Raw genomic sequence first — 12,394 nt, 5'->3', positions numbered from 1 at the left:
TCCAAAATACACATACGTATAAATACAGGACACGGACATATTAATAAGTCTAAGCACTTGAATAATATGCTTGGCTACTTAATACTGATATTTTCATCCAAGGAAAACAACACAGAATAACAACAATATGGCTTAAAGAATCGCAAAGATTTTTTTTCCTCATCAGAATTATGTACCAACTTCATATAATATTCTATGTAGACAATATTTCCTTCTTAATGTAGTTCCGTTGCATACTTTTTACAGATCAAAGCATAGTAAAAAAAAAAATCAAAACAAAAACAAAAACGAAACAAACAAAAGAAACCAACAACAGGAGAAAAGAGAAAAGTTCTCACCATAAATATATTCTTGCAGCTTGACCAGAAGGTTTGCAAAATACTTCCAGAAATCTTCATTTGATATTCTATTGCCCTCCTGAAAGCTCCCAAGTTTTGAAAATGCCTCTCTTTTTGTGTTTTAGCCTCAAAAATCAAGCAATTATATTTTTCTTTTTCTTTTCTTTTCTTTTTTAAGAAAAAAAGGCCCTCAAATATATACAGACAAAAATCACTGTGAAGATTTTTTTCGGGAGAAGGTAACAAATTCAGTGTTGTGAGAAAAATTGGTAACCAGAAGAAATTTTAACATCTATGATTTTTTTTTCTTCAAAATACACACATAGTATTTTTCTTTTAAAAAAAAAAGAAAAAGGAATTCTGTGTCAAGTATAACTCAAAATAAATACAAATTCACAAGTAGAACTATCGAATACTTCTTATGGGTTAAACACTGTTATCTCTCAACTAGATCGCTAGATCCACTAACTGCAGGCGATTGTCCCTTTTGAACACAAGCCACATGCCTTCTTGTCTCCTGGGCTCTCGGGGCCCCTGAGCACCGCATCACCACGGTCCCCGGCCTGGCGGCAGGGCCTCCTGCTGCCCACGGACAGCTCCCCGCGATCCAGCCCGAGCCCACGGGAGTGGGGTGCACGGGGCGGTCCCCAGGGCAGGAGGGCCCGGCCCCCACGGCGCCCACGGCCGAGGCCACCGGCTGGACAGACCTTGGGGTGCTATCCCATTTCCCACTGGCCGGCGGAAGGCCGCTCGCCTCCAGCAGGTTGGAGCCTGGGTTCTTTGTAGGGTCTGGGCTGCTCCCGCTCCTGCAGTACAGTTGGCAGGCTCTGGGCCCCCTGGGGCCAAGGTGTTCCCCCCCCATCCCCACCCCACCCCCTGCCCCCAGCTTCTGGGTCCTGGTCCTCAGGGCAGAGACCAGCACACTGCCCACCCCCCACCCCCACCCCACCCCCGCAGGCACCACTGTTAGCCGCGCTAGGATGACGGACAGTGACAGCTTCCCGGGGACAGAGAGCCCGGGGCCAGGACAGAGGGGGGGCAGGGGACAGCTGGGAGGGATTCCTCGGGGGCACTCCCGGGGGGGAGCCGGTTGCTGGGCATGGGCATTCTGCTCCCGTGGGCTGCGCGGAGGCGGCCGTGGGGCTCGGGCTCCTTGTCTAGTGCTCAGAGGGCAGGGCCCCCTGAAGTCTCCCCTGCACCGCCCCCCGCCCCCCCCCCCGCCCCCTGCAAACGCACTCCCTCCATCTCTTCAACTTGCTCCGGGACCAGGTTAACACTTCACGGTAACTCCTCAGTCCGACACAGCATTTTCATTTGAAAACAAAAGGCGACGGCCCCAGCTGGGTGACCTTGAGCCGTGGTAAACACTGAATTCAGGTCCATTTCATGGTCTAACTCCCCCCCCCCCACAGAGGCATGAGGTTGGGGCAGAATCAAGTGACCCAGTCCCGACAGCCGGCTCTCTCCCTCTCCCCAGGAGGAAGGAAGGACCATGGGACAATAAACCTAGGGCTGCTGGCGGGGGAGAGAGGAGAGAGGCGAGCGTGATCCTCGGGGCTGGGACAGGGTCTCCCGGACCCACGTGACTTGTGCAGGGTCTCCCCGCTCCCTTGGGAGGTAGGAAATCGTTGTCCCCATTTTAGAAACAAGAGGTGGTGTAGCTTACGTCGGGGTTGCCCTATGTGAGGGGGGGATCCCTCATTTTTGCAGGGGTGGGTGGCACCGGGCAGGGCGGGGTTACAGGCAGTGACTGGGGAGGACCAGCACCCCTTGGCTCTGTCCTCAGTGACCGACGGGATGACGGTGTGCAGTGTGGCCTGTCCAAACAGGGCGCCACGGGAATCCCACAACATGGGGGCTGAAGTGGGCCTGCACCCTCCAGAGCTGCTCCCACTTAGCCAGTGGCCACGCTGAGGCCCGGAGGTGGGACGGCCTTCTGGAGGCTTCGAAGCGTACAGCAGCCAGGCCAGCACCGGAACCTAGGTCTCTGGCCCACGGGGCCCATGTCTGTCCTGCCAGAGTGCCTTCCTCGCCCAGCCCCACGGCCTTAGTCGGGGTGGGGGGACCCCAGTGTGGGCGGAGGTGAAGGAGAAAGACAGGGAATGGGCCTGATGAAATCCGAGCACAAAATCCAATCCCGAGAGGGAAAGGTGTGTGCGTGGGGGGGTCGGGGGGCGAAGGGTGTCGTCTGATGGGCCCCGGGTCCCACCGTGGAACGCTGTCTGACATTCAGCGCCTCCCAGTCCCTGCCCTCTGGGTCTAGGGTCGGCGAAGCTAACGATGGCACAGGCAGTGGGGTCTGGGGCTCACGGCGGGCAGGGGGCAGAGATCCTGCTCCCCAGCAGCTGCTAGAACAGGTGTCAACCCGCCAGGACTGCTGACTCAAACAGGACAGAAACCTAGGGCACTCTGAGAGTGGCTTTGTGCACAGGGCAAACAGGAAGGTTCCGGGCAGAGAAGGAGGCCTGACTCGTCTTGGGGCGACAGTCCCCTGCAGGCTTTGGGATTCACAGTACATTTAGTGCACTTGTGGCCAACACAAGGCTGCTCACCCCAAAGGGAGTCTCAGAGGAAGACGGTGGCAGGGGACACCAAGGACTTTACAGGGTCCTGTGTGCTGCCCTCTGCTCACCTTGTCCCCTCCACCCCCAACCTCAGGCCCACCTGCAGAGAGTCCCAGAGACCTGGCTTTCTGCGGGGGGCAGCCACGTCCGTAACACTGTTTGTCGACACACACGAGACAAGAACCTAAGACAGCCCTGCCCGGGCACGTAAGGCTGCGAGGCTGCCCCCACGCGCACGAGGACACTTGGCACCTTGGAGAGACACGGGGAGGGGCGTCTCCTCCAGTGGGTGGGCGGGCGGGCGGGCGGCTCACTGCACCCGGCGGCAGTAGTAACCCAGCACCTTGCACTTCTCACAAAGGTGCTGGGGATGCTCCTTGCTCTGGTCGGACACATCCAGGCCGTCGGGCTTCTCCAGGGGTCTCTGCAGAGAGGAAGGGGGTGGTGGGGAGAAAGGTAGAAACACAGAGAGAAGCGGGGACAGTAAGCCAGATGCAGAGCGAGGCACAGAGAGAGCACCAGACAGACGGGGTGGGGGTCGCGGAGACAGAGCCCGGAGTCACAGAGGTGGTCTCCCTAGGGGCCCGGGCCCTTCCCACCTCTGGCCTGTGGCAGGTGCACAGCTGGGGGGCCCAGGGCTGGGCCGGGGGAGGGGCTCCCGGACACCAGCCGTCTTCGCGCCACTTTGCCCTCCTTCCCCCAGGACTCTCAGAGCAGCCACCCCAGCAGCTCACAAAAGCCCAGAACAGAGGCAGGCCGGGGGTGCCCGGACAGCACCCAGGCGAGGCGACCAAGGCCCAGAGCAGGGAAGACGCAAGCCCCCATCTCCCGACCTGTGGCTCACCCAGCGCCTCTTCCCTATTGTCATTCCCAGGCTTCGGGCTTGGGGTAAACGAGCCTCGGCTCTGTGAGGTCAGCAGCCAGTGCCCCTTGTCCCAGGGCTTGCCCTGCCCACCGAGTGACCACATGAGCGGAACCTCACGGTTTCCTAACAGGGAAACAGAGGCCCAGAGAAGGGAGGTGACTTGCCTGACCTGTGATGCCACTCACTCCCTAAGTGACCTCAGGGGGCCTCAGTTTCCACACCTGTATAGTGGGCCATCATGACACCTCATTTGCGGGGCAGTGGGAGGAATCAGATGACTAGATGTTTGTGAACCAGGCAGTGTTAGGCGTGCACGAGAACACTTCTGGGACACAGGAGCTTCCTGCTCCCACTCTCCCTCCCATCCTGGCTCTCAAAAGCCAGCAAAGACTTGTTGCTCTGGAAAATTTATGGAGGCTATTAGGCACACCTCCTGAAGCACATGGTTTCTTGGCTGGCAGCCGAAGCCCCGGCTCAGAACGCCCACCTGCAGAAGGGTCCCCTGCATGGATCTGGGGGGACTCAAAGGAAGCCAGTCGGGGACAGCTGGGACCCACATGCTGAAGGTTGGGGAAGGGGGAGGCAGGAACCGCAGGCTGCTGTGGGGCCAGGGAGCCCCAGGGGTCAGTGACCTACCACAGATGGTCCTGGAGGGAGCCCTGGGCACACGGCAGACTTCTCAAAAGTAGCGCACTGGCTTTTCTGACCCATCATGCACTACCTGGCCTGCAGCTGACACTCAGGGCAGGTGGGGAAATGGAAGAGCCACAGAGCTCCTGGAGGTGAGCACAGAGACCAGGGAGGGGCAGCTCCAAGGGTCATAAAACCCATCTCTGTACTCCCTAAAGCCACAGAGAGACGGCGTGCAGAAAGGACAGGAGCCTCGGCCTTGTCCCAAGAGGCTTTGAGATGACCGGCTTTCCTGGCCAGGGGAGAGGAGAAAGAGTTCAGGTTTGTGTGGGATGTGGGCTTGAACGGCCTCCAAGCCATGCGACCTCGGGCAAGCCACCTGGTCCCTCCCATCCTCCATCCCCCCATCTGCAAAAGGGGACGTCTGACAACACTTTTCTCACGGGGTCGTGACTACAACTGGGAGAAGAGAAAGAGCAGGGCAGAGCAGATAAAAGCTATTCGTGTTGCTCATCATGGTCACTCGTGGGCGAGGGTCACCAGCAGGGAAACGGGCACTGAAAGGTGCAGCCTCGATTCCAAGCTGGAAGGCCTAGGGAGGCCCCCGACCTGCTCTCCCAGATACCCAGGATGGCCACCCGCAGCCCCTGGGCAGGGAGACCAGCCGTAAGAGCTTTCCCCTCTGGAACCTCAATTCCGTAACCTGGGCAGGAGCTTCCTAACGTGCAGCATGTGCATGATGGAGAGGGAAGTAAATGCCAGGACTTGTTACAGCCCTTTATAGCCATAAAGAGCTCTGCAAGGCTGTGCGGCCTCTAGAAGTTATTTAACCTCTCTGTGCCTCATTTCTCTTCTATGAAAAGTGGTTATGAAGGATAAATCCGATAACACATGCCAAGTTACCCGGGCAGAGGTCGGCCAGTATTGATCCCACACTGTTGCTGCTACTGTTAGCATGATGGGGGACCGGGGGCAGGCTGGGGGCCAGGGAGCCAGCTACACCGTCCCTCCTCCTTGGCCATGGCCCTATCCAGGCCCCTGCCCACTGTGGGTGGGTCCGGGATCCGCTGACCCTCCAAGGAGGGAAAATATCCAGCTGCTGGGATGGATCAGCCTGGGCCGTCCCCACCCCCAGCAGGGAGGCAGAGCCTTTTGGTGTTTTCTTCTCCTGGGGAGCAGGGGAGCTGCAGCTGGAGCCTGACGGGAAACAGATGTGGCGGGGGAGGGAGCAGGGGGGAGTGGAGGGCTCTCGGGGGATGGATGCTACACAGGTCAGAGCTTGGGGGGTGGGGTGGGAGAAATAAAGCGGCCCCTCTCCGCCACAGGGCGCTGGGGACAGAGACTCCAAGTCCTCCTCTCAGTTCTTCAAAGGCCCCTGATTGCCAGGGAGTAGGGTGGGGGTGCCCCGTTCCCACCTCACCTATAATCTCCCTGAGGGAGAAGACCCAGGTGAGAAGCACGTGGAGTCCAGGAGAGGAGATGGGGGTGCGGGGTGGTGGGAAACTATGGCCCCCTTACCACTGCCGGGCTGAGGGGTCCTGCTCAAGCCCTTCCTCTCTCTGGGCCGTAGTATTCCAGCTGCGCGCAGTAGGGCGGACCGGGAGACAGGAAGAGCAGAGCCATGTGTTCTTGGAAGCTCCTCCGGGACTGGGAACCCACCCAGGGGCTGAGCCCGACCATCGGATTGCGCGTGTGGGGCACAGGGGGCCAGGGAGGCGGTGTTCAGATCGACTTTTGCAGGACGCAGCTGACAAGGCCGGTGAGACCACTGCCTGCCTGGGGGCGGTGGTACGAGCCCAGCGTGGGCCTCCTCGTGGGAGCCGGACGCGAGCGCGGAATAGGGGCAGGCGTCCAGGAGGCCGGAGCCCCTGCGAGGGGGCAGGTGTCCTGGCCTCAGGCCTGTGGGCTGGGCCCTGCCTCTCTGCCTGGGTTGCAGAGGCTGTGAGCATGGAGAAGGCCCGAGCCGTGCAGCCCCCAGCACACAGCCAAGCCCCCCGTACATCTGAGCCTCCGCAGGAAAGGGGGCCTTACCAACTCCCCTCCCCCATCCCCCACGTGACCTGGCCTCCCTGTCTCCCTCCCCCTTTGGCCCCAAACTTGATCCTTCCTCATGAATCCAAGCTTCTCTACTGACTTTGGAGAAGTTCCTTATGCTGCTTGCCTCAGTTTCCCCCTCTGTACAATGGGAAGACAACAGAGCTGACCCTATAGGGTAGCTGAGAGGATGACAGGTATTAAGTACTGGCATAATTTTTCCAATCTTGCCCTCTCCCATCACCATGGGGATCCACCTGCGGCCTTGCCTCCTCTTCCTCCCCGGGGCGGGGGGAGCTCTGGGACACCCGTGGCCGATATGGCCGAGCGGGGATGTGTACGGACGCCTGCCTGGGCTCCCCATACTCCAACGGACTGTCTCCAAACACAGGTGCAAGTTCAACTCCGCGTGGCTTCCCAAGGCCCCGCTCTTTCTCCCCGTGGGACGGGGATGAACAGCACACCCAGTCTGGGGACAGAGTACACATGTGGGGTGTGTCGGGGCTCAGCAAACGGCAGCCCGCAGGAGTTCCCCTAAATGCCAGCTGCTAACCCTGACCGAACCCTGTGTCTGCAGTTGGAGAAGACCCTGAAAGGCCCGGCAGCCCTGGAGCCTGGTCCTCCTCCAGCACCGACACGCAGCTGGCTCTGGAGAAGCTCTCCACGAAGCGTGTCCGGTGGGAGAAGGAACGGCCCCTCTGAGCGGCCCTGCCCGTGCCGTGCCCAGCAGACTGCAACCCCGAAGGGGCTGTGCTCCTACTCAGACATGGTGGGACACGTGTTTTTGGACTGTGGGGTCTCAGACCTCCTCAGGAATTGCCAGGGAATCAGGACCCAGGACACCATGTGTCCCTTAAACTGCCTACCCCGGACCCCAGATGTGCTCCTAAAACACCAGGCCCACCCATCGGGCCTCGATGCCATTAGGATGTGGACCCGGGCCCACCACTGAGGAGACCCCCGGTCACCTGACCTCCACGGCCAGCTTGGAGGCCACTTGTCCACGTGTCACAGTGTGGCTGATGGGAACCACAGAGAGCCTTGGGGGGGGGGGGTCTGTGAACAGAGACAGCGAGGCCAGCCAGCACGAGGGGCACAAAACCACCAAATGTTTCACGCACGAGAATCAGCCGGCTCCCCTGTGTGCCCGAGTGGGATGAAGACCAAATTCTCGGCCACGCCTCCAACCTCTGCCTCACCCCGCCACTCCCCCAGGGCCTGCTACCTGACCCTGTCCTCCCCACTTTGCACATGCTGTTCCCTCCCCCTGGGCTGCTCCCTCCCAGCCCCCGCACCACCCCCATCAGAGCTCAGCCAGCATCAGTGCTTCAGGGGGAGCCTTCCCCAAGATCCCCGAAGCCCCCGAAGCCCCCCTCCCTTCCCGTCCTGCCTCCTCCGCCCCCCTGCTATCCCTCTTGGTGACTTAGCTTCTGGCTCCTCAGTGCCTTCATTATGTCATCAGCGTGACCCCTCCCACTGCACCCTCGGGCCACACCCTGGACTTGATCTTCAGAAACCTGTTCTCGGGCAGCCCAGGTGGCTCAGCGGTTTAGCCCCTGCCTTCAGCCCAGGGCCTGATCTTGGAGACCCGGGATCGAGTCCCATGTCGGGCTCCCTGCATGGAGCCTGCTTCTCCCTCTGCCTGTCTCTCTCTCATGAATAAATAAAATCTTAAAAAAAAAAAAAAAAAAAAAAACCTGTTCTCTATACTGAGACAGGAGACTGGGGCCTGGGATGCTGCTAGATTTCTCTAGGAGGACGGCTCCCTCCCTCGTCCTTCCCCGGGGGCCACCACACCCCTCCTCATAGTTGGAAACCTCCTGTCCCATTTCTCTGAGAAGAGCCTTGGAAGGGAAGCCCCTCTTCCCTGCACCATCAGAGTCCCCAGCTTCCCTATCTGCCACGTCCTCCCTCCTGGGCCCCCAACGTCTCTAACTACCCGCCACATCCCTCCCTCCTGAGCCCACAGTAAGGCATCGTCCCGCAGTCCCTATATCATCAGCCTTTTGCTTCCTTCTGGATCCCTCTCATTTGCCTCTAGCTCGCTCCTGGCCTTCCCATCTGCGTAGTACCAGCCTCGACGCCACCTGCCCTACCGCCACGACCACCCCATTCCTCTGCTTCTGTCTACAGTCAGGTCCCCTCGAGAGAGGGGGCAGTGGCGGTGTTCCCGCTACTGCCCAGCCCAACAAACGCCTTCATCCCCCATCCCGGCTGCTTGGCCACGGCCCCAGGCACAGGTCTGCTGTGAGTCACACCTGCACTCAGCCCTCACGCCTGACCTGGGGGCATCGGCTTCCTGCCTCTCAGACCCCAGCTCTAGTTCAACAGGATCTCCACGCCACAGTGGTGCCCCATGAAGTTTGAGGGCCACCTCCCTGTTGCGAAATCTCAAGGGCACTCCTCCATGGCAGTGATGCTGACACCTCTGCACCAGCCGCACCTGTCCCCTTGAACGGCGCCCCCCGACCTCCAGGACTCTGCACCCTGCTGTCCTCCCGGATGGATCCCTCTCCTCCCTCTGACCCTCAGTGCTGGGATTTGGCAACACTCAGTCTGGGGAAATGCTGTATTCACTTTGTCTACGTGCTGTAGGAAACCTCATCCTCACCCTAAATACCTTTAGGTCAATGATCCCCAAGGATGTAGGAGCCACCTTGACATCTCAGGTGAGCTTCAACGTGACACCTCCAACTGCCTTCTGGACAACTCGACTTACATTTTCAGGCACGCCTCAAACATAACACTTGTATCAGAACTCTTGCTTTTATCCGGGACGCCTGGGTCTCCCCAGGCCCTGCCCCCAGCCCGGGCTGCCCGCCTCAGTAAGCGCACCTCCATCCGCTCAGGTGTGACTGTTCTCCTGGATTCCTGACCTCCTTGCCTGCCACATCCAACCCGGTGATACTGGTGTCCGACCCAGGTCCAAGGCTACCTCTTTGCAGCATGCACAGGACCACAGCCATGACTTTCCCACTGGTCTGCTCACCTTTGATCAACCAGCCCCACCAACACTAATGTCTGCATCCACCAGAATTATCATCTCAAAATAAAGCTGAAGGCTCTGTTGCTTGTGGGTTTTGAGTGGCCCCAAAGGCTCTGGTAAGCCCCCCATTCAGCTTCCCACCCTGTTCCTCTTGCTCTGCTCTCCTGATCCTTCCCGGAGGATTGGGCCTTGAGCACTCAAATCCGTAAGGCCACAGGACATTTGCACCTACTGGCTGTCCCCCACTTGTGATAGGTCTAGTTTCCTCCCAGCCCTCAGGTCCCAGAGTAAACGGGCCTCCTCTTTGCAGCCTGGGATGAGCTGCCTTACCACATCCACCCCCGCCATCCTCCAGCATGGCCACCAGCCCTGTGCACACTGCCTGGCACACTTGGGCTGTCTTGTGTATATGAGCCAACGGGACAAGCAAATGAACAAGACACGCATTCTCCGCGGCGCCCTGCTGCCCCCACATCCCCACTCACGCCGCAGCAGGAAGCCCAGGTTGTTCGTTTCAGGACTCGCCTGGGTCTGCGGTCTCAGGGACTTGCTGGCCTCGCGCCTTTAACCTCCCTCCTTCCCTCTCCCACTCCCATTTCAGAGGAGACCAACAAAGGGCCAACCTGGAGAGATCTGGTCTCATCCTCGTCACACACAGGAGTAAACCGAGGCCCTTCGGAGCGCCCTGCCAGCCACTGCGCCCCCCGCCCTCCAGCCCCCCGCCCAGCTCACCTGCTTGTGAGGGTACACGTTGATGTGGCACTTAATGCACTCCTGCCCCATGTTGGCCCAAGAGTTCCCGCTCATCCATTTTCTCTTGCACTTGGGACACTTGTACTCGCCGAAACAGCGCTTTTTGCCCTGGTATGGGGTCAGACCCTCGCCTTTGGGGCGTGCCTAGAGAACAGGAAGCAAAACACAGGGCATTGGGGTCTACCAGGCCAAAACGATGCCCGTACGGGATCCCCCCGGTCCTCCCATTGGCCTCCACATCCCACGTGCAGGTGCCATCCATCCCCACCCAGGGAACACCAGGGCCCCCACCCCGAGCACGCACAGGAATCCTGAGCCTGGGAGACCCACACAGGGAGACAGAGAAGAGGGGAGGTGGTGGATGGCACACCTCTTTTCTAGGTTTCAGGGAGCAAAGTACGGGACGGTGGCCAGGAATTACTTCTCTGCCTCACGTCATAAAAAGGCAGCTAGGGGTCGCACGCACCTGCACACAGGTGCACTTTGGCCCACACGGTGGTGTGGCTTCCAGGGTAGTTGGCGAGGCAGCACGGCCACACGTAGGCCACCCGCTGTACAGCAGCGAAGAGGCGTCTCCTGGCCCCTGGCTCCCAGCCTGGAGGCCGTGCTCCTGTCCTTTACACCCGCCGGGGCAGGCTCTGCACTAACAAAGACGCGGGTGCACACGCATCCCTGTCCCTCGTGGAGGGGCGCATCACACACTCGGGTCTATGCCTTCCCCATTTTACTCAACCGTCGATCTCAGGCATGTTACTATTATAAGAGACGTGATGGTACATCTTGCCCCACATCATGACACACAGACCCACAGCATTTGCCAGGTGCCACCACGGAGCCTCTGGGTTGTTCCACCCTTCGGCTGCTATTACAGACGATCCTACAACGAATGATTGTGTGTGTGTGTGTGTGTGTGTGTGTGTGTGTGTGTGTGTGACATCTTGCACATTTGAGCGGACACAGGTGGGATAAATTCTCAGAAGCAAAACTGCAGAGCCAACGGGTACGTGCACTTTTAATTTTTAAAGGTCGCACTTTTAATTTTTAAAGGTCACGACAAGTTGGCACTCGCCCCCGCGCCACCCGGCCGCAGGGGTATCGACTTCCTGTCCCGTCTCCTCTCCGGAAGTTTCCACCGTCTCCAGTCTGACAGGGAGAAAATCTTCTCCCAGTGCCTTGGACCTGGACATCTTTCATTACAAACAACAGAGAATTGCGCATGCATTTGAGAACAGTCGCGTTTCCTTTGCTAAGTGTTGCTGTGTGTCCTCCGCAATCTTTTTTCCCTGCTGGGGTTTGTTATTTTTCTTGTTGATTTGCCACTGCGCTTTATCTATTAAAGAGACTAGTTCTCTCCTGCTTGGTGTCTTCTGTTTTTGTTTTAAGCAGTTTAGTGAGATAAGGACTCTCACACCCCCAACATTTCAACCAGATAAGGTTTACGGTGGGTTTTAATATACCCACAGAGCTTTACAACCATCACTACAAGCTAATTTTAGAACATTTTGTCCCTCCCCCGAAAGAAACCCTGTATCCGTTAACAGTCCCTGGACAGACTACCTCCACCCTCTCACCCTACTGCAGATTTCCCCGTTCTAAGCAGTCCATTAAGAGAAATCGTACAGGGGATCCCTGGGTGGCTCAGCAGTTTAGCGCCTGCCTTTGGCCCAGGGCACGATCCTGGAGTCCCGGGATCGAGTCCCACATCAGGCTCCCAGCATGGAGCCTGCTTCTCCCTCTGCCTGTGTCTCTGCCTCTCTCTCTATGTCTATCATAAATAAATCTTTTTTTAAAAAAATAAATCATACAATAATTGTCCTCCTGTGCCTGGCTTCTTTCACTCAGCGTAGTACTTTTAACGTCCATCCAGGTGGGAGAACCTATCAGTACTTTATTCCCTTTTGTCGCCAAATAATATCCCATTGTAGGGATTCGCCATACTTTATTTTCTCATTCATCAGACGACAGGCATTTGGGTGGTTTCTGATTTTTGGCCGTTATGGATAATACGCTGCTACGAACACGCCTGCGCAAGCTGCAGGGTGTTTTGTAAAATCGGATTCATTACCCCGGTATTTGAAAACGGAAGATTTCACAAAGAAATATGACCACCTTGGTCCAGAATCTTAGCGATGACCGTCAGCTGAGGCTCGGGAGCGTCATCTCGATGCTGACCAGCTGCTCCCTGCATTTACGTCACCTACTTGGCGCTTGCAGGCTTTGGGCC

General features: G+C 57.9%; 1 protein-coding gene across 1 annotated transcript in view; it reads right to left on the bottom strand.

Annotated features, from left to right (window-relative positions):
• Nucleotides 1–1,300: 1,300 nt before the first annotated feature.
• Nucleotides 1,301–12,394, bottom strand: part of ZCCHC24 (zinc finger CCHC-type containing 24) — a 58,743-nt gene continuing 47,649 nt past the window's right edge. The window contains exons 3-4 of the mRNA XM_055325310.1: nucleotides 10,150–10,314; nucleotides 1,301–3,326 (exon numbers count right to left, since the gene is read on the bottom strand). Of these exons, the coding sequence (XP_055181285.1) occupies nucleotides 3,213–3,326; nucleotides 10,150–10,314 (279 nt within the window). The 3' untranslated portion in view covers nucleotides 1,301–3,212. The remainder of the gene's footprint in view (nucleotides 3,327–10,149; nucleotides 10,315–12,394) is intronic.

This window comes from Nyctereutes procyonoides, unplaced genomic scaffold (assembly GCF_905146905.1).
Source record: "Nyctereutes procyonoides isolate TBG_1078 unplaced genomic scaffold, NYPRO_anot_genome, whole genome shotgun sequence".
Lineage (NCBI taxonomy): Eukaryota > Metazoa > Chordata > Mammalia > Carnivora > Canidae > Nyctereutes > Nyctereutes procyonoides.
This window is presented reverse-complemented; position numbering and strand designations above follow the sequence as displayed.